The sequence below is a fragment of the Mesoplodon bidens genome, assembly GCF_964165515.1.
Source record: "Mesoplodon bidens genome assembly, chromosome: 4".
NCBI lineage: Eukaryota > Metazoa > Chordata > Mammalia > Artiodactyla > Ziphiidae > Mesoplodon > Mesoplodon bidens.
In genome coordinates, this window is record NC_138160.1 from 114,561,900 (window position 1) to 114,583,483 (window position 21,584).

At 34.5% G+C, this 21,584-nt stretch overlaps 1 protein-coding gene across 2 annotated transcripts in view; it reads left to right on the forward strand.

Moving 5' to 3' along the window:
• DDX46 (DEAD-box helicase 46) overlaps positions 1 to 21,584 on the forward strand; it is a 54,466-nt gene that overhangs the window by 6,120 nt on the left and 26,762 nt on the right. For both annotated transcript variants that reach the window (XM_081233038.1, XM_081233039.1), the window contains exons 4-15: positions 1,061 to 1,157; positions 3,806 to 3,971; positions 5,429 to 5,580; positions 6,639 to 6,752; positions 8,119 to 8,284; positions 8,999 to 9,119; positions 9,690 to 9,865; positions 10,790 to 10,911; positions 12,258 to 12,336; positions 14,138 to 14,220; positions 19,802 to 19,966; positions 20,819 to 20,981. In XM_081233038.1, the coding sequence (XP_081089164.1) occupies positions 1,061 to 1,157; positions 3,806 to 3,971; positions 5,429 to 5,580; positions 6,639 to 6,752; positions 8,119 to 8,284; positions 8,999 to 9,119; positions 9,690 to 9,865; positions 10,790 to 10,911; positions 12,258 to 12,336; positions 14,138 to 14,220; positions 19,802 to 19,966; positions 20,819 to 20,981 (1,604 nt within the window). The remainder of the gene's footprint in view (positions 1 to 1,060; positions 1,158 to 3,805; positions 3,972 to 5,428; positions 5,581 to 6,638; positions 6,753 to 8,118; positions 8,285 to 8,998; positions 9,120 to 9,689; positions 9,866 to 10,789; positions 10,912 to 12,257; positions 12,337 to 14,137; positions 14,221 to 19,801; positions 19,967 to 20,818; positions 20,982 to 21,584) is intronic.

Genomic DNA, 21,584 nt, shown 5'->3' on the forward strand with positions numbered 1-21,584 from the left:
AAAATCAATCAGTATGATCCTTTACATTAATAAGATTCAAGGAGAAAAGTCTTGGTTATCTAAATAGATTCAGGAAAAGCATCTTATTAACTTCAACATACATTGATGTTTAAAAGTTCTTAGCAGACATGAATAGAAAAGTATTTGATAAACTGATCAGAAAATTAGGAATGCAAAGGGCATAAACACTTTTGAAGAACAAGTTATGAGGGCTTGCACTCATCAAGACTTGTCATAAAGTTATAGAAATTAAGAGTGTTGCTTTATTGTAAGGATAGACAAGTATATCACTGGAACCATATAAAGAACTCAGAATCAGATCCACGCATATAAGGTCATTTGATAAATGACAGTGGTGACATTGTAAATAGTAGGAAAAAGTTTTTCCAAATAAATGGTGTTAGGGACATTTGCTATCCTTTAATAAAATAGGACTGGCTACCTCATTCTGTGTGCAAAAAGCATTTCCAAACAGATTAAAAACCAAATTAGATGGCAAAGCTATAAACTTTTTAGGAGTTTGTCCTAGAGAATATCTTCTTTGCCTCTTGAGTATCTTCATCAAAGTTGGAAAAATTTCTAAGATGCTTTAAAAAGCACAAATCATAAAGGAGGGAAAAAGGTCAACTAATTTGATTACATTACAATTAAGGGATTTTATTCATTATTAGATGCCCTAAGTAGGGTCAAAATGCAAGCCTATTGGGATTTTAAATATTATTACATATATCATTTGTCTTGTAGACTATTAATGTCTTCGTGTATTTCTCCATTTGTTAAGTTTTAACTTTGTTATTTAAATTTTGTAATTATTTTTATATGCTGTGTCCAGTTTTCCTTTGGTCAGTTTCCAGGTATCTAATAACATTTGCAGTTAGTGTCATGGGATTAATTCTTCATTTTATTTCCAAAGTGTTTATTAATGGTATATAAAAATTCAGTTGACTCTTGGAAGTTTATTTCTTACATAAAAAGTAAAATACAAGTCTAGGTATTCTAAAATTAATGTTTCCAAAAACAAATAGATGATGTCCCTCTCTTTCTCTCTCTTTTTTGGTAGGTCTAGGTCCAAAGAGAAAACAGATAGTGGGGAAAGTTCTAAAGAGAAGAAAAAAGACAAAGATGACAAAGAGGATGAAAAAGAAAAGGATGCCGGTGTATGTTTACTAACATAAGTAATCGTATAATATCAAATTTGTTTCTGTAGTGACAAATTCTTGTTTTTTAATGCTGTGTGTTTTATTTTTAAGTAGATGATAATAGGTTTGTAAAATAAACAGGTAAAATAATAGTTGTCCCATGAGAAAATTTTTCAGAAAAAAGTTGCATATCTATACAAATTATCTAATTTTATGTGCAAAATGTGATCATACTATATGCACTATTCTGTGCCTTGCTTTTTGTCACTTTTAAATTATGAATTATTTTATCAATATATAAGGTCTTAAAGAGTAATAAATAGCAGTATACGAACTATCTAACTTAAGAAGTAGAATGCCTTTCTGTTTTCATTTGTTAAATATTGGATATCTTTCTGTAGCTGCGTACAGAGGTAGAGCTTGTTGTTTGTAATGCCTGCATAGTCTTTTGTTGAAAAAAGGTAGATGGATATTTAGGCTGTCTCCAGTCTGTAGTTATAAACAATGGTATATTAATCCTTGTACACATGTGTTTTGTGAATATAGTATAGGGTAAATTGGTATCAGTAAAATAAATGACTTTGTCAATGGGTATATATATATAGCTTTCCCTCAGTATCCTAGGGGGATTGGTTATAGGACCCCTGCAGATACCAAAATCTTCAGATGTTCAAGTCCCTTATATAAAATGATGTAGTATAACTTACACATATCCCCCCCACATACATTGTCATCTCTAGATTACTTATGATACCTAATATGACATAAATGCTGTGTGAATAGTTGTAAACATAATGTAAATGCTATGTGAACAGTTGCCAGCATGGGGCAAATTTAAGTTTTGATTTTTGGAACTTTCTGGAATTTTTTTTCCTGAATACTTTTGATCCACTGTTTGTTGAGTTCTGAGGGTGTGGACTCACAGACACAGAGGGCTGGCTGTATACATTTAACATTTTGATAAATAGTATCAAATTGCTCTCCAAAAAAGTTGTATAAGTTTTATGATTTTAGACATATGAAAATGTCTGTTTCTTCACATTCTTGCTAACATGGGTATTTCAAAATTTAATTTTTGCCAGTGTAATTGGTTTCTTGTTACTTTGAGTTGCATATCTTTAAAAGTAAATATTTTTAAATGCTATGAACATAATGTAAACTAATAATTAAATAAGGTATTTTAAATTTATTTACTATTTGCACTTTTCTTAGAATGCCTAGTCATATCTTTTGCCCGTTTTAGAATATATTATGGCTTCACTTTTTTTTCTTTTTTTTTTGAGTTCTATTTGTTTAGTGTTTTTTTTTTAAGGGACCTGCTTCCTGAGCAGTGTATCTAAGAAAAGATAAAACACAAGAAGTCTGGGAGTCTGGTTTCTGATCTAGTTTCTACTAGTCTTGAATGAGTGGGTGATCTTGAGAAAAACACATAAGCTTTCTGGGGCTCATCTTCAGAGAGTATGGAATTATTATAAAGGATATAAATTCAGGAGCAAAGCTTTTTGTTTGTTTAAGAAATAAACTTATTTTAAAAATACAAACATAATATAACCATATTATAAAATACTTGGAAAGTCAGAAATAATTCTCTGTAATCCCAGGTGCCCAAAATGCCATCATCATTATCATTTATTAATATTTTCTTTGACTTTTATACATGTGTATTTCCATAACTACCTGTAAGGTAGCGTGTCTAAAATTTTGATTTATATAATGCTTAATCTTTAAGTCCCTGATTATGACTGTGCAAATGATTTGCTCTCTCCTTTTAAGACTATTATTAATAATCTTTTTTTTTTAGAAGATGTTGGTAGGAGTTTATTAATTTATTTATTTATTTTTGCTGTGTTGGGTCTTCGTTTCTGTGCGAGGGCTTTCTCTAGTTGTGGCAAGTGGGGGCCACTCTTCATCGCGGTGCGCAGGCCTCTCACTATTGCGGCCTCTCTTGTTGCAGGAGCACAGGCTCCAGACGCGCAGGCTCAGTAGTTGTGGCTCACGGGCCTAGTTGCTCCGCGGCATGTGGGATCCTCCCAGACCAGGGCTCGAACCCGTGTCCCCTGCATTAGCAGGCAGATTCTCAACCACTGCGCCACCAGGGAAGCCCAAGACTATTATTAATAATCTTGATACAGGCTTTAGAATGGCTGTTCCTAGGAAACCTAGACCTAAAGGCTAAAAGATCAAAACTTCTTAATCAAGTTGATAAATAGCTTTCATTTACTCAGTAATTTGTAATAGAAAATTGCTTTTCATGGAGGCAATCTTGGAGGAGTTTGGAGGATTTAAAGTTGAGAATAACTAATAACTAGCAAACTTTGCTTACTAGTTCATTTAGTTTCCACTTAGAGGGAGAAATTGAATTCATGTGTGCATATTGCTTGTAACTAAAATGAGATTAATTTATGGTGTTTGAAGTCTGTCTGCTTTCTTAGTTGAAGATGCTTTTTATTGTGACTTCATTTTGCTAGTTTATTCCTGAATATATTTAAAAGATGTGTGATCTAAATCTGGTCTAAATTTAGGAGTTTTGTGTACATCTATTTTCAGGAGTTTTGTGTACATCTATTTTTCCTTTTTTTATACTTTGGAGAAGTTATCTGGAATGTCACTTGGAGTAAAATTGTTGATCCTTATTTCCCTCTCTATTTCTCTTTTTTTCCCCCAAGAACTTTGACCAGAATAAGCTAGAAGAAGAAATGAGAAAGCGAAAAGAAAGGGTAGAGAAATGGCGGGAAGAACAACGTAAAAAGGCCATGGAAAACATAGGGGAACTGAAAAAGGAAATTGAAGAGATGAAACAAGGGAAAAAATGGAGTTTAGAAGATGATGATGGTATATTGATTTGTTAGACTAATAGACTATATAACAATTCATGTTGAATATTCTAGAATTATGAGTAATAGGCCATTTTTATCGTGGAAAAATATACATAATATTTACTATTTTAACCATTTTTAAGTGTACAATTCAGTGACAATTAAGCACATTCACAGTGTTGTGCAACCTTCACCACTGTCCGTTTCCAGAACTAAACAAAAACTCCGTACCTCATTCAACAGTAATTCTCCATCCTGTCTCCCTCCCCCCCATTTCTGGTAACTTCTAATCCACTTTCTGATTCTGTGAATTGCCTATTTTAGGTACTTCATATAAGTGGAATCATACAATATTTGTCTTTTTGTGTCTGGCTTATTTCACTTAGCAGAGTGTCTTCAAGTTTCATCCATGTTGTAGCATGTATCAGAATTTCCTTTTTTAAGGCTGTATAGTATTACATGGTACATATATACTGCATTTTGTTTACCTATTAGTCTGTTGCTGCATATATAAGTTTCCATCTTTTGGGTATTGTGAATAATGCTTCTATGAGAACTGGTGTGCAAGTATCTGATTGAGTCCCAACTTTCAGTTCTTTTGGGTGTATACCTAGAAGTGGAATCACTAGTTTCTTTTTGAGATTTTTAAATGCCCCTTTTAATGTTTACATTAAATTTTAAAATTGTATAGTAGTGTTCGGTAAGGATCACTGATTTTACCTTAGAGTGGAGAGTTAGGTGCTTATGGGCATAGTCAGTAAATAGCTCTTTAATTTTTTACTTCAAATGTTAGTAATGAGGGTAAGTTAAGGGCATGTTTTCAAGTCCCTCTGATTTTTTCATAAATTATAAGAGAAACATTTCCCCTCCACATCTGATATTGATGTTTAAGATTTTAGTAAAGTGGAAGAGTGTGAGATATTATAGGAAAAGGGAATTTTGCTCCATTTTCTGTGAAAATTCCTGTGAATTTTTCATTTTCTGTGAAAGTTGAACTAAATAGATAAATGGTTTATACCTTTAAGGAGTGATGATATCTTAGTTATGTAAAGAACATTAGATTGTCTTTAATTAAGAATGTGCTATTATTTTTTCTTTGTGTGATTTAAAGAAAGATAATTGCAAGAAATAAGCATACCATTTTAGCAGACAGAGTTTTTAGTTCTGCTTCTGCTAGCGTAGTTGTAAAACCATACTGGAGATCCATTTTTTAGACATATTAGTCTTTCTTCCTCTTTTCAGTTTAATAATTTATAATTTATTTCTTTTATTATTAGTATTATTCAAAACTAATACCTGCTGGATTTAAAACCTTGCCAGTGTGAGTATTTGAACTGCGTTGTGCCTGGGTTAATTGGTAAGGAAGGTGTTTGGATAGTAAGAGAAAAGGCTTTAATGGGGGGTGTGTGGTCTCATTGTGAAGTATTTCCTTTTGAAACACAAATTCAAAGAAAGTGTATTCTGATATTTTAGATGATGAAGATGATCCTGCAGAGGCTGAAAAGGAAGGAAATGAAATGGAGGGTGAAGAGTTAGATCCATTAGATGCTTACATGGAAGAAGTGAAAGAGGAAGTAAAAAAGTTTAATATGAGAAGTGTGAAAGGTGGTGGGGGAAATGAAAAGGTATGGAATTTTCTCCTATTTTTAAAGATTTACATTCCTAATTGGGTAACTTGAATTCATTGGTGCATTGACCTACTACTGACATGCATGGCTTTGTAAAGTTAATGATTTTGTTTCCTTCCCCATCTCAGAAGTGTCAATACTTTTCTAAATAGCAGAGATACTAGTGAGTTTTAACTGCAAATATTCTTTTAGAAGTCACTGTTAACTACCATCATCTTTGTTTAGTATTTTTTCTTACTTGTTGCCTTCTCAGTAGGTCCTCTTCAGTAGGTACTCTTCAATAAGCCCTGAATAGGTCCTTCTCCAGCACTCCCATCTTTTATACTCCTGATCCTCTTTACTCTAGTTTTTCTTAATAGCATTTATTACCTTTTGAAAAATTATATAAATTAATTTTTTGTTGTGTTTATTGTTTGTTTTTCTTCTAAAAACTTCCCAAGAGCAGTGATCTTTACCGTACCTGTCTTGTTTATTGATTTATCCTAAGGTCCCAGAATAGTATTTGGCTTGTTGAATGAGTGAAAATTACCATTTAGTAGTATTTTTAAAATAAATTATATTACATAATGTTATATAAAATTATATATTATATACTGCATACCTATATATTAATGTGTTACAAAATATAATGCAATTGTATTACATTTTTAAAAAAAGTTTTAAAAAATATTTATTTGATTGCGTCGGGTCTTAGTTGCGGCACGCAGGATCTTTGTTGCGGCATGTAGGCTTCTCTAGTTGCGGCGTGTGGGCCTCTCTAGTTGTGGCATGCGGGCTCAGTAGTTGCGGCACGTGGGATCTTAGTTCCCCAACCAGGGATCAAACCCACATCCCCTGCATTGGAAGGCAGATTCTTAACCACTGGACCACCAGGGAAGTACCTACATTTTTAAATTCAAGCAAGTCAGGAGAAAGCAGACCACTTTTTGTTTTTTCATTAGGTTGTCACTAACAACTAAGTTAATTCAAATTATAAATTGTGACAGTTATCATTGTGTTTCATTTGGTGTATAATTTGTGTTTCAACTTTACAATGTTTTATATTCTTTTTTTAGAAGTCTGGGCCAACAGTCACAAAAGTTGTCACTGTTGTCACAACCAAAAAAGCAGTCGTAGATTCTGATAAGAAGAAAGGTGAGCTAATGGAGAATGACCAGGATGCCATGGAGGTAATTCTTCATTAATTTTTATTTATTTATTTATGGCTGCGTTGGGTCTTCGTTGCTGTGCGCGGGCCTTCTCCAGTTGCGGTGAGTGGGGGCTACTCCCCGCTGTGGTGCATGGGCCTCTCATCGCAGTGGCTTCTCTTGCTGCAGAGCACAGGCTCTAGGCGCCCAGGCCTCAGGAGTTGTGGCTCGCAGGCTCTGGAGCACAGGCTCAGTAGTGGCACATGGGCTTAGTTGCTCCGCGGCATGTGGGATCCTCCTGGACCACGGCTCAAACCTGTGTCCCCTGCATTGGCAGATGGGCTCTCAACCACTGCACCACCAGGGAAGCCCCCTTCATTAATTTTTGACTTTGTTTGCGATACTGTCCTAGAAGTATTTATAAGAAAGCATTGATGGAAGTGTGCTCTTCAGTTACTCTTAGGAGAAATTCTTGCTATTCTCAACAGTATTGTAGCCGCATATTCAAATTGGTAGGACATTCTAACATCTTTGACCTCTTGCTGTATGCCCATTTTTTTTTTTAATTGAAGTATAGTTGATTTATAATACAGTGTGAGTTTCAGGTATACAGCAAAGTGATTCTGATATATCTATGTATAGGTGTATATACATATATATACACATACACACAAACATATATACACACATGTGTATATATATATTTTTTTTTTTAGATTCTTTTCCATTTTAGGTTATTACATGATATTACGTATAGTTCCCTGTGCTATACAGTGAATCCTTGTTGTTTATTTTATGTATAGCAGTTTGTGTCTGTTAATCGCATACTCCTAATTTATTCCCCTTTCCCCTTTGATAGCCCTAAGTTTGTTTTCTGTGTCTGTGAGTCTGTTTCTGTTTTGCAAATAAATTCATTTGTATTATTTTTAAGATTCCACATATAAGTGATCTCATAAAATATTTGTCTTTCTCTGTCTGACTAAATTCACATAGTATGGTATTCTCTAGGTTCATCTGTGTTGCTGCACAAGTGTATGCCCACTATTTGATTCCCACTTGTCCCTCCTCAGCTCATCCCAGACATAGAATAGGGAGAGAAGAAATGAAGTGACAGAATAAATTAAATTTTTTTCCCATTAGCACTCATTGTAAAGATTTATATAGAGTAAACTATAGGAAAACTTTATTAAAGCCGTGTTAAAATTATTTTTTTACTTTAGCTTTATATTGGTATTATAGCTTTCTATAAGGGCAAAGAAAAAATAAACTAAGTTGGAAAATTCAGAAAATAAAGTAAAAGCCAAAGAATATTTTCTAGGAGAGGAAGATCTTTAAAACTAGGAATATTTCTTCCCATAGCAGAAAGTAGTAATGGATTTAGCTCTTAATTTTTCTTTTTTAATTATAGTATTCTTCAGAGGAGGAAGAAGTTGATCTTCAGACTGCCCTTACAGGTTATCAGACAAAGCAGAGAAAGCTTCTAGAACCAGTGGATCATGGAAAAATTGAATATGAACAATTCAGAAAAAACTTTTATGTTGAAGTTCCAGAACTGGCAAAAATGTCTCAAGAGGGTAGAATTTTTTAATTCATTTATTGGTTATTGTGGGAACAGAGGGAGTACACTTCACCTTGCCTGGGAGGAATGTTGATAGGCCTGTGAGTTGATGCATGGGTAGGAGGAATTTGCCTGGCTTACCTGGAGAAATGAGAGAGAACTAGAAGGTGAGAAGTCATTCTAGAGAGTAGGACAACATCTGCAAAGATTTGGAGCAGTGAGGAATTAGTGTGTTTTTGGAAACATTAAAAAAAATGAGCAAAAATTAGTCTGGCTCATGTAGTTGAGATTTTTAGCATTGAAAATACTCTTCATGTGAAGTTAGCAAATAAAATATTGTTAACCTTTTCTGATATTTGAGAGTTAGGAACCAATGTGAATCTGTGATATTGATAGAATAAGGATAATCTGGGCAACCCTTGCTTAAAGAACAAGTGGTTGTATTACTTGTCAATCATTGTTCTTTTATTGCTGGTACAATTTAAGTCAAAATAAAAGCCAAATTGTAGAAATTGGAGTGTTTCTTTTGTTCCTAATTGGTTGCAACAGTAATCACTTCAGTTGTCTCTCTGAGCTGTTCAGTGCTTTGTCACATAGCTTTTCTATGGAATTATCTTCAGGAGCACTAGAAAAGAATTGAAAATTCTTAATCTTACCATGCCTCATTGAAAAGTAGAAGACACTAATAGAACAATATTTAAGAGTTTTTAATCTGGATTTTGTTTTGTAGAGGTGAATGTATTTCGGTTGGAAATGGAGGGCATTATTGTCAAGGGAAAAGGTTGCCCCAAGCCAATTAAATCTTGGGTTCAGTGTGGGATTTCTATGAAGATCTTAAATTCTCTCAAAAAGTAAGTGTTTAGTGGTTGTGCACATTTTTCAATATCTTGCTACTAAAAATAGCCCTTTACACAAATAATTCCTTTGCTTACATTTTTAATCTAATGGGAAAACTTGATTATTTTTTCTTAAACAGCTTTATTGAGATATAATTTACATACCATAAAATTTACCCTTTAAGTTTACAATTTGATGATTTTTAGTATATTTATGGAGTTGTGCAGTCATTACCATAATCTAATTTTAGAATATTTTCATTATCCCCGAAAGAGGCCTGGATCCATTAGTAGTCAGTTTTCTCCTTTCTCCTCCACATTAGGCAACCTCTCATCTACTATTTTTATAGATTTTTCTATTCTGGACATTTCATATAAATAAGATCATACTAATATAGTCTTTTGTGACTGGCTTCTTTCAATTAGTGTAGTATTTTCAAATATTTCTACATCATCCATGATGTAGAATGTCTCAGGACTTCATTCCTTTTCATTTTATGGATATACATTTTGGAAAACTTTTACAGTTTGAGGGACCCAGAGATCACAGTTCTTACCTTGTCTTCCTTTGGTTTGCTTTTTAAGGCATGGTTATGAAAAGCCTACACCAATCCAAACCCAGGCGATTCCTGCTATAATGTCTGGACGAGATTTGATTGGTATTGCCAAGACAGGAAGTGGAAAGACCATTGCCTTTCTGTTGCCCATGTTTAGACACATCATGGATCAGAGGTCATTAGAAGAAGGAGAGGGGCCAATAGGTACAATTCCTTTCATTAAACTATTTTTTCAGTTAACAGCTTTGTTGTCAGTTAATCAGAAAGACCTGATGCTTTGTAATGTTAATTATAACAATAAAGATGTCTTTATGTACATTTCCTTTATGAATTTGGCACTTTGGGGCTGATTTCCCCTTACCAGCAGGTGGAGTGAGAATCTTCAGAGCTCTGGAGTGACATCTCAGAAGTACAAAAACAGCCTCTCCTGGCACAGCTCAGTTTTTAAACTCTGACTCGGCAGGTAGACTCCTCGTGCATCTATCTGTTTATTTATGTTGAGGTTTGTTCTTAGCGCTTATCAGTGGATCTATAAACTCAACATAGAAGATTATAGGGAAGTGTATTTTTCTTTTCTTTTTTTTTTTGGCCTTAAAAGGCTGTAGTGCCCACATTTCATTCAGGATTAGGTCTTTAGATTCAGTTTTCTTGATTCATTTGGCAGAGATCTCTTCTCCAAATTTGAGTAGGGTTTTGGAAAGTTGTTCAACTCCTCTCTTGGCAAGAGAGGGCGCAGTATATTTCTCCTCTGTCTGTGCCCCTCAGACCAAGGTTGTTTCCGGAAGCCACGGCATGGCTCTTCAGCACAGTGAGTCACTTGATTATCTTTGCTCTGTGATTTGCAGTTGAGAATGATTTGCATTCTTTTCAACCAAGTATTTTCCTGATGGTTGAGTAAGGTATTTAACTCTCATTTATCTTCCTATAGCATGTTCTTAAAATTATCCTTCACCACAATCTCTGCTATTACAAAACTTTTGAAATAGGATTTTCAAAGGTGCATAAAACAAGTTAAAACAAAAATTAGACTAAGATCTGAACTTGATTGCAGAGGTTAAATTTAACACTATAAAGCTTAGCCTCTCAAGAATTTTGGTGGTTAGGCTTTTGACATATTTATCTTTTCAGCTGTCATCATGACTCCAACTCGAGAACTGGCTTTACAAATTACTAAAGAATGTAAGAAGTTTTCGAAGACCTTGGGCCTTAGAGTGGTCTGTGTTTATGGAGGGACAGGAATCAGTGAGCAGGTAGTTATAAAAGGAACATTCAGTTTTTGCAATCTTTTAAAAATTGAATGACTTAATAATGTAAAAGTGATTTTTTGCTTTAGTGTTTTCTGTATTGATTGCTTCTAAAATCTTTAAAATGAGGTGTGAAAATAATAGTAAGAATGAATTATGTTAAAGTTATATTTTAGAATTTTTGAGTCATTTTCATATCTTAGCTTTCCCGTGCTTGTCTTTCCCCGCTCAAGGAAGCAGATTATTTTTTCCATTTTACAGATGTTCAGAAAGGTTAAGTTGACCAAAGTCTTTAGCTTAAGTAAGACTTTGTCCTAGAATCTAGGTCTTATGATTCCTGGACCAACATTTATTTTCTCTAATCTAAATGACATCTTTAAAAGGTGGTTTTGAGTGGGATGTATTAATATCAGAGTTACATCTGCATTCTTAAATGATTTTAGTGAGAATTATTTAAACATACCTTCATTCACTCTCTTTAGATTGGCATTTCTCCATGTGTCTTCTAAAGAATGCTAGTCATCAGATATTTTGCTTTAACTAGGAAAAGGAAAAATACTGGGTTCTGTGGTCAAATAAGTTTTGGAAATGTTGGACTATGCAAAGTTAAAATTTTCTTTCCTGCAAGACTTCTTGTTGTTAATAAGCTAATGTATATTGTGATGCTAGAAAAAAACGGGATAAATTAAGTGGCGTTTTCTGAACATATTTAACTCCCAAACCCTTTCTGAGGACTTGTCTTCTCAGATTTTAGACACATCTTGGGAATATTTGCTTTTGTTATCCCAATGCTATTTTAAACACTTGAACTTAGTTTTCTGAGTTTATCTGTGTCAGTTTTTTTGGCCATAGCCTGTAGTAAATACAGTTACAAAATAAGCTGGTACATGCATGCATATTTATAGAGAAGTCAAAGTTTTATGATGTCTAACAAAGTCTAGTGTTTTCCATTCTATTTCATTTTTAAAACGCAGGTTGTGACTTACTGATTTTGTGATTCACTAATGGAAACAAATCTCAATTTGAAAAACATTGATCTATCAAATTTCTTTATTTACTGCTCTCTCATATTCCTTTCTTGGTTTTGAGGAGTTGTGTCAAATTAAAATTGGTAAAAACCTCTGGTTTTCATTGATTTCAAAGTTACAGCATCATGTGGTCTGTCTGCTGCTTCCTATTCCTTTAGTAGTGCTCCAGCATTCCAAAGAATTAAGCAGGAGGCTTTGGTGTCTTCTAATCAGACCTGGCTGTCTTACCTTATGGAGCTCTGCAAGGACCTCAGTCAGTATTTTCAAGTCTGTAAAGAAGCATTAGTGATAAATACACTGTAAAATTGCATCTTTTCTTATTAGATTGCTGAGCTGAAAAGAGGTGCTGAAATTATTGTTTGCACACCTGGTCGAATGATTGACATGTTAGCAGCTAACAGTGGTAAGTCAGGGGTGTTGGGGTTTTTGTTGTTGTTGTTGTTTGTTTTTTTGTTCTCTTTTCTCCTTTTTGAATTCTGTACATTTTTGTTAAAGCAGATACAAGAAACAAGAAACCACCAAAGGGTTTCTACATTTCTTCTTGAAGCTGTAATATCTTGAAATTTGTATTGTAACAAGCTTTTGTTGCAAGTATTCATAATATTTTTGCAATTTAATTAAAAAAATTTTTTTTCACAACTACTCCATCTGATTTTTTTTTTTTAAGCACTTAACATGGATTTTAAATTCAATTTTGGCCTAGCTTTGCTTTTAAAAGGGTGGGGGACTATTTTTTTTTTATTGTACAATTTAGACTTTTTCTCCATAGGAGCTAGTACTTTCTTACAATACTAGATAAGTTAAGATCTTGCAGCTTCAAGAAAATTTATCTTTTGTAAATTTGCATGTTTTTAGCTCAAATATTGTGCTTTGTTAAATTATTCCCTATCAAAACTGTTACTAAACTGTTGACATTATTTAACTTCTGTGGAGAAAGGCCCTTCAAGATTTATAGAACTGGGCTTCCGAGACTTAAACCATCAAAGGTAGGTAATTTAATGCTGTTCCCAATCTTGCAAAACTAATTGGGGCTGCACATGTTAGTATGGAATACTTAAATATTAGAAAGCATTTATTTTGGCACATTTCTGTTTTTTGAAGAAAATGCTTTCAAAGGTTTCCATTGTAGTATTCAGTATATATATATCATAGAGTATTTAAAACTTTGAGTAATGCATGTTTCTAATAGCATTTTGCTTGGATTTCTCTGTACACTTAATTCTAATTCTACATGAAGTTGGTAAAGTGACATTGGTATTGATAAGTCATTGTGCTTGTATAGCATATGAAAAGTTTTGGGTTGAATGCTAATGAAATAATTCCTTGTTTTTTCTCAATGCTGCATTGATTGTCTCCTCCTGAAATTCATCTTGATTAATTTTATCTTTTCCCTTTATCTGTCCTTTTGGTTTATATTTAATAACTGTTTTATACATGTTTTTGCCAGGTGATTGAATCAACAATTGATAGAAATGCTTGTGTTAATCCTTTAGAAAGGGTTTCCTGTCTATGTGTTTAGTTTTTTCTGGCTAAGAAGCCAGTTGCATTTACTTAAACCAGTGGGAGCACTGTGTAAAATAGGATTTGTATCTTTGTATAGAAAAATGTATCTATGTAATACACTGATTTTTAAAATTTTTGTGTAATATGTTAGTTACCTAGTGATATTGAATAGCTTCTTATTTATGTTTTGACATGCCCGTTAGAAGCTTCTAACTGTATATAAGTAGGTTATGTACTACATAAAGTATTGTAAGGAGATTTTCTGCGTCTGAAGTAGTTAGCACTGGAACTTGCTTTCCACACATACGCTGTAATCTCTAATATGTTTTTTCCTAGGTGATGCTGTCAGATAATGGCTGATGTGGCTCGATGCTCCATCTCAGTCTTAGTTTTATGATGTGTTTTGGAGAGGGCTGTTTTCTGAATTTTACAGGTTCTTCAGGCCCTATGATGGTATGCAAGAGACGAGTTTGACAAAATAAAGGGCCTCATATACCCACTGTCAGAAAGTATTTGCCAGTAGATTAAGATATTGTAAACCAAAATTTCTTTTCACTGTTTAAAGATACCTAACTCACCCCTCTGGTTAAGTCAGGCATTTTAGTTCCCTTTACAGTTTTTTAAAGATTTTGGTAGTCATAAAATGAATTGTGACTGATTTTTAGTTTTCTTTTTGTCTTTATTTTTTTTCCTCATGTTAGGTCGGGTTACAAATCTTCGAAGAGTGACTTATGTTGTTTTAGATGAAGCAGACAGAATGTTTGACATGGGTTTTGAACCACAGGTATTTATTAAATTTCTTAGTGTTTTGAACTATAAAGTAAACCTTGTAACTGCCATGAGCATGAAATATTTGTATGGTTTCTGAAATTCTCACACACATTTCTGCTGTGTGGTGATACAGTGGATTGAGGACATAGGGAATTGAAGTAGATATTTATGTTTTGGATTCTTCATTAAACTTGTTCAGGAGGTATTTGTGTAGGCTTTCCTAAGCCATCTACAACCATCATTGGTAAAATTAGAAGTGGAGTCCTAATAGAAACTTAAGCTTTCATATTTTATACTTTTCATTGTACTTCCAAATAAATTGCTTTAATTCATGCTTTTCACTACCTTATGATCTAGATAGCACAGGTTGTTTTCATTCTCCAGATGTATAAACTAAGGCCCAAAGCATTTGTCTAGCTTAGATTTTATATTCTTCATATGTGCAGTTTCCTTCAATACAAAATTTTAGTGATAAAAGCCTAAAGGCTACAGAAAAAAAAAAAAAAAAGCCTAAAGAAAAACATGTTAAAAGGTGGTAGAGGGACTTCCTTGGAGGTCCAGTGGGTAAGACTCCATGCTTCCAATGCATGGTGCCCAGGTTCGATCCCTGGTTGGGGAACTAGATCCCGCATGCATGCTGCAACTAAGAACCGGCATGCCACAACTAAGACCCGGCTCAGCAATCAATCAATCAATCAACCAGTCAATAATTAATTAATTAATTAATCTTTTAAAAAGGTGGTAGAAATTTTTCTTAGCAAGAGGAGCTGTATGAGTAGAGTAGTCAATGTGCTATGGATGCCAAAAAAAATGCTTTTAAATCACAAACTGCAGTAATAGAAATGGAATATTGGAAAGGGATATGGTTAAAGTGTTCATTCTTTTCCGTTTATTCATGTATTCTCCAAAAATGTATTACCTGTCATATGATAGTGCATGTACTGTGTTTAGATTTAGGGACCACATTCTAAATGAGATACAGAGGAGCATATAAGAATAAACAGGACTATGGTAATACTTGAGCCATGTGAGAAACAGTTAAAGGAATGAGGAATATTTAGCTTGAAGTAGGGGACTTGGTAGCATCCTTTAATTCTTTGAAAAAAGTCTATCACATGAAAGAAGCATTAAATTTATCCTTTGGGTCCCAATCAGTAGGACTGGGATAGTGGGGAAGATATAGGGAGCTTGATCTGAGCGTAATGTGAAAAAGGACTGGATAAGCATTTTGGGGAGATTAAACAGGTTACTTTGTAGGAGGGAGATATTGAATATGCTTTTTATCTATGTGTTCTAGTAGAGACAGCAGGTCCATTTGTAGAAAGAGAGTAGAGGGAGTTGAGGAAGTCAGGTGGAATACGGAGCTAGGTGCCCTTTCCCAGTCAGTTTAGTGGTTTTTATTTATCGTATTCCTGGAACTTTACAACCATCACCACTATCCAATATCAGAACATTTTCATGCCCTCTCACCAAAACTGTCCTAATTAGTTGCTTTTGTTTTGAGTCATATCATTGTGAATTTTTAGAAGTCTCCTTTCTATAATGTTTTGTCATTCTGGAGGGTGTAAAAATAGATGCATGTATTTAGTCTTTCATTTTCAACCAGAAATTGATCTCATGGCTTTTTCTTGGTATATTCCTTTGTTTATGGACTGCTTTTTCAGTAGAAAGTGCTTGGAGGTACATTCTTTGAGTCTTTGCATTTCTGGAAAGTCTTTGGTCTACCCTCACATTTATTTGACATTTAGCCAGATATGAGGTGAGGATTATTTTCCCTCAGAATTTCTTTTTGTCTCCATTGGTTTTCTTTCTTCTTTTTCTTTCTTTTCTTTTTTAAAAAATATTTATTTATTTATTTATTTATTTGGCTGTGCTGCGTTTTAGTTTTGGCATACGGGATCTTTAGTTGTGGCATGTGGGATCTAGTTTCCTGACCAGGGATTGAACCTGGGCCCGCTGCATTGGGAGTGTGGAGTCTCAGCCACTGGACCACCAGGAAGTCCCTCCATTGGTTTTCTTGAGAAATTCAATGTTACTCAGTTATTAACCTTTTGTATTTAATTTGTACTTTTTGTCTTGAAACTTTTTGGATCTTTATCCTAATGTTCTGTGTCATTTAGGCTTGTTTTCTTCAACTAGTGTCCTGACTACTTGGTGGGTTCTTTCCGTCTAGAAACTCAAATCCTTCCGTTTTGAGAAATTTTCTTGAATTACTTTTTGATAATTTCCTTCTGTTTTCTGGAACTCTTATTATTTGAATGTTGGACCTTTTGGACTCATCCTTCAATTTTCTTAATTTTTCTTAAGTATTTTGCATCTCTGTCATTTTGCCATACTAGGAGATTTCCTAAACTCGAAGCTTTCAACCTTTCTGTTGAATTTTTAAATTCTGCTTTCATAATTTTAATTTCTAAATGTTCTTTTCTTTTCTCTGAATTTTTATTTTAAATGGCATCCTGTTCTTGTCTCATAGACACAGAAATTTCTTAAGTTTCCCTGGATATTGATAGTTTTTTGAAATTTTCATCTCCTTGCATAGTCTCTTTCTCCCTTCTTGCTTTTTTCTTTTTTTTTTCTGTGTTTGCCAGTACATTTGAAAGCTTTAGGTTAAACAGATTCAAGAACACTAAAATAGTCTTACATTTGTTAAAGAAATCAACTTTTAGTTTTCCTACAAGGAAAACACCAGTTCCTGACAATTTTTTACTAGCAAGTTGTACCAGACATTCAAGGAGTAAATAATTATGTTCCTAATCATACTTTATTTCAAAGTATAAAAAAGAGGGAATACTCATCAATTTATAAGGTCATTATAATCTTTTACTTTTAAAAGAGCTCTGTTAAGGTCCAATTATATACCATAGAACTCACTATATTAAAGTGTGTAATAAAATGGGTTTTAGTACACATACAGATTTGTTCAGCCATCACCACAATTCAGTTTTAGAAGATTTCTTTCACCAGAAAAATGTCCTGTGCCTGTCTGCATTCATTTCCTATTTCCACCTCAGCCCGAGGCAGCCACTAATTTGCTTTCTGTTTTAAGAGATTTGCCTTTTCTGGACATTTCATATAAATGGAATCATACAGGGAGTTCCCTAGTGGTCCAGTGGTTAGGACTCAGTGCTTTCACTGCTGTTGTCCGGGTTCAGTCCCTGGTCAGGGAACTAAGATCCCGCAAGCCGTGCTGTGGGGGGTGGAGGGGGTGGAGAATCATACAGTATACATCTAGCTTATATTTATTTCACTTATCATAATGTGTTTGAGCTTCATTTGTGTCCTAGCATTTGTCAATACTTCATTCCTTTAATTGCTGAGTAATTAATATTCCGTCATATGAATATATGTCATATTTCGTTTCTCCATTAGCCAGCTGATGAACATTTGGATTATTTCCATGATTAGGAATAATGCTGCTAGGAACATTTGTATACAAGTCTTTGTATGGACATACTTCTTCATATATTTTGAATAGATTACCTAGGAGTAGAATTCCTGATTGTATGGTAATTTATGTTTAACTTTCTAAGAAACTGTCAGACTTTTCCATAGTAGCTATTCTATTTTATAGGCCAATATAATATTGATACAGAAATCAAACGTTATGTTATGGTTTTATGTACAATGATGCAAAACCCCTAAAAAATATATTAAGGAACCAAATATAGCAATGTTTAAAATAGATAATTAATCATATCGAAGTTAGTATCCTTTGGATGCAAGGCTGGTTTAACATTAGAAAAATCAAGTAATGTAATCCACCCTGTTACCAGAATAGAGGGAAAAACCATACTATTATCTCAAATAATGTAGAAAAGCATTTGATAAAATTTCACTGATGGTTTAAAAATTCAGCACACTAGGACTAGTAGGGAGCTACCAGAATAAGCCTGTAGCAAACCTTACACCTAATGGTGCAGCTTTGAAGCTTTTAACATAAGAAAGAAAATTAAGTAGTGAACACTCACTCAACACTTTGCTGGAGGTCCTAGCACAGTAAGCAAGAAAAAGGTATAAATAATATTTAGAAAGGAAGAAACAAGTGTTATCTGCAGATGATGTGACTATCTTTGTAGAAGACTCAAAATAATATACAGATAAATTATTAGAATTGATAAAGAGAATAGTAAAATTTCTGGACACAAAGTCAGTAAAGAAAAGTCATTTGCAGTTCTTTTCCCAGTAAGTTAGAAAATGTACTTTAGAAATCATATAAGTTACAAAAGCTTGAAAAAATAAGCTTGACAAAGATGTGTAATATGTATCTGGAGAAAACTGTGAAACTTTACTGGAAAACATTAAAGAGAACTTAACTCTGAAATTTATGTAAAGATCAAGTGGTAAAGAGCAATCCTTCTGAAGAAGAGAAACAGGATAGGGTGTAAGAGAAGCCACTTCTTGAAAGTCTAGTTCATCCCCATTTTAGGATTTAGTTTTCTTGGGTCTGCTAAGTCAGGTACCACTTAATCAAAATGTTGTTGCTATCGTGTCCTGTCTTATTTTCTTTGTCTTTTTCGGTTTGTGTAATTTTTTAAAACAATCCCTGTATTGTTACATTTTACAGGGTTTTTCAAGGGAAGAGAAGTAAGTATGTGCGGTCAACACTGAAACATTTTTAACTGAAAATACTGGCATAAGTTTTAAAGCCATCATTTTGGCTGCTGGGTGGAGAATAGATTTCAGATTGGACAGGAGTAAAGGCAGGAAAACCTGGTAGGAGACAATTGAAATGATCCAGATGAGAGATGGTTGAGGTTTGGACCAGGAGCCCAGGATTTCCACATGCCTTGGGTAGGGCAGCCCCTCTCACAGATACCACATCATCTTTGATTGGAGTAAAAATGTGGTCCTGTGTATTCCTGGCAAGACCTTTACCCTTTCCAGTTTCCAGCCACTCACCCCTGTCTCTCTTGAAACCATCATTAATAATTGTATTCATTATGTCTTTTTTTTCTTGTTTATGCCATAAGAATCCTAGAACTCCCTGATTCCTCCAGGGCTCTTTAGACACTGAGGTAGTTAATTGGTACCTGTATCCCACTCCCTCAACAGTATGTCCACCATCATTGTTCTTTTTTTTCCTGTAGCTTTTATCACCATTTGTAACATAATATATTTGTTTATCCATCCTCATTAGAATATAAGCTCTGTTAAGACAAGTTTTTCTCTATTTTTATTGCGTATTCCAAGCACTTAGAACAATGCCTGGCACATAATGGTTGCTCAGTAAAGATGTGTTGAATAAATGAAGGAAAACAGAAATAGCAGTGAGGAATAGTTGCATTGTAGGTTTAGTTTGAAGATCAAGACTACTGAATTTGTTGATGGATTGGGTGTGCGATGAGTAAGAGAGAGAGTAGTTACGGATGGCTCCCAGATTTTTGGCATAAACCAAAATGACTAGAGTTGCCATTTCTTGAGAGGGAGAAACTATGAGAGGAGCAAATTTTAGGGTAAAATCAATTATAATATTCTAAGGTAACACATTTAAAAGTCACTGAATAGATGTTCTCAAAAGTTCCTTCTACTTGGTTTTACTGTCCTACAATTTTTGGAGACTACACTCACCATGCTTATTTGTAATGTTTTCTCAGGTCATGCGCATTGTGGATAATGTTCGTCCTGACCGACAGACAGTTATGTTTTCAGCTACTTTCCCCAGAGCTATGGAGGCCTTGGCTCGCAGAATCCTGAGTAAACCCATTGAAGTACAGGTTGGAGGCAGAAGTGTGGTTTGCTCAGATGTGGAGCAACAAGTGGTACGTACAGTCCTTAGGAAACCCCCACTTCCCTGTGTGTTTAGGCACTGTGTCATCCTTTTGGGATCGTTGTGATGTAGGCAGATAATTTCTAAAATTAAATAGTACACATCAACTGAAGCCTTTAACATTTTACCAAATATATATATGTTTTTTAAAATTTTTATTTATTTATTCATTTATTTCTGCATTGGGTCTTCATTGCTGCATGCAGGCTTTCTCTAGTTGTGGTGAGTGGGGTCTGCTCTTCATTGCGGTGCGTGGGTTTCTCATTGTGGTTTCTCGTGGAGCACGGGCTCTAGACGCACGGGCTTCAGTAGTTGTGGCTCACGTGCTCTAGAGCGCAGGCTCAGTAGTTGTGGTACACAGGCTTAGTTGCTCCATAGCATGTGGGATCTTCCTGGACCAGGGCTCGAACCCGTGTCTGCTGCATTGGCAGGCAGAATCTTAACCACTGTGCCACCAGGAAAGCCCTACCAAATATATTTGAATTTGCTCTTCCATGGAATTGTCTGTTTAAATGCTCTTTTAGTTTTTTTCACCAGAAGTGGTGGGCTGGTGATAAAATGTCACATACCTATGTTATTCTTTGGTTAATAGGATGTGAAGTTAAGAGTCAGAGAACAGATGATCATCTGTCCACATTTGTAAGCCTCTTAGTCTCTGAAAGTTACAATTTTTTTTTTGGTCTCAGTGGTTTATCAATTAAAATCAACATTTTCCTACCCCTTCGTAAAGTTATAGGAAGATGCTTGTTGTTTATTTATTTGCCACAAATAAAATGAATGTTTTTGTTCATGCAGTGTATTTGGATTTTTACTCCATTAACTTGGTACAATGTGTTGTTTTCAGATTGTGATTGAAGAAGAAAAGAAATTCTTGAAGCTACTTGAGCTTCTAGGCCATTATCAAGAATCAGGATCTGTCATTATATTTGTGGATAAGCAGGAACATGCTGATGGTCTTCTGAAAGATTTAATGAGAGCTTCTTACCCTTGCATGTCTCTTCATGGAGGTAACGTTTAATGAAGTCTCTGTTAAGTACTTAACTTAGCCAAGCACTGTGCTGTGTATTTCCTTTGTCTCTAATTTAGTAGTAAATTTTATGTCATCCATGTCATTTTTCATTCACAACAGTTCTGTGGGGGGTAAGCATTATTTTATTCCATCTTAGCGATAAAGAAAATAAGACAACAACATTGGTTTGATCAAATTCCATAACCATTAATCAGCTAAGGAGGAATTGAACTTAAAATTTTTTTTTTCAGCCCAAACCCCCAATATTTATTTACAAGTTATTTATATGTACAACTAATGTAATATTATGCTCTTTATAAACATTAACACACAAGCAAGAAATTAAAAAACACAAAAATTAGAAATATTCTAGTATTTTCTTTCCACTCCCCCAACGTATCATATCACACACACCCTAGTTACCTCTCTCCCCAGGCCCCCTCACCCTGCACCATCACTTCTTCGGAGCCCCTGCTGTAATCAAAGGGAGCCTTTGGAGTTTCTGAAACAGAGGAGGGGCATGGTCTCTGATGACTTTCCCGAATCCGCAAACTAAAAACAGACGGAGACATCAAAGCACTGCAATTGCCTTAGAGCGCTT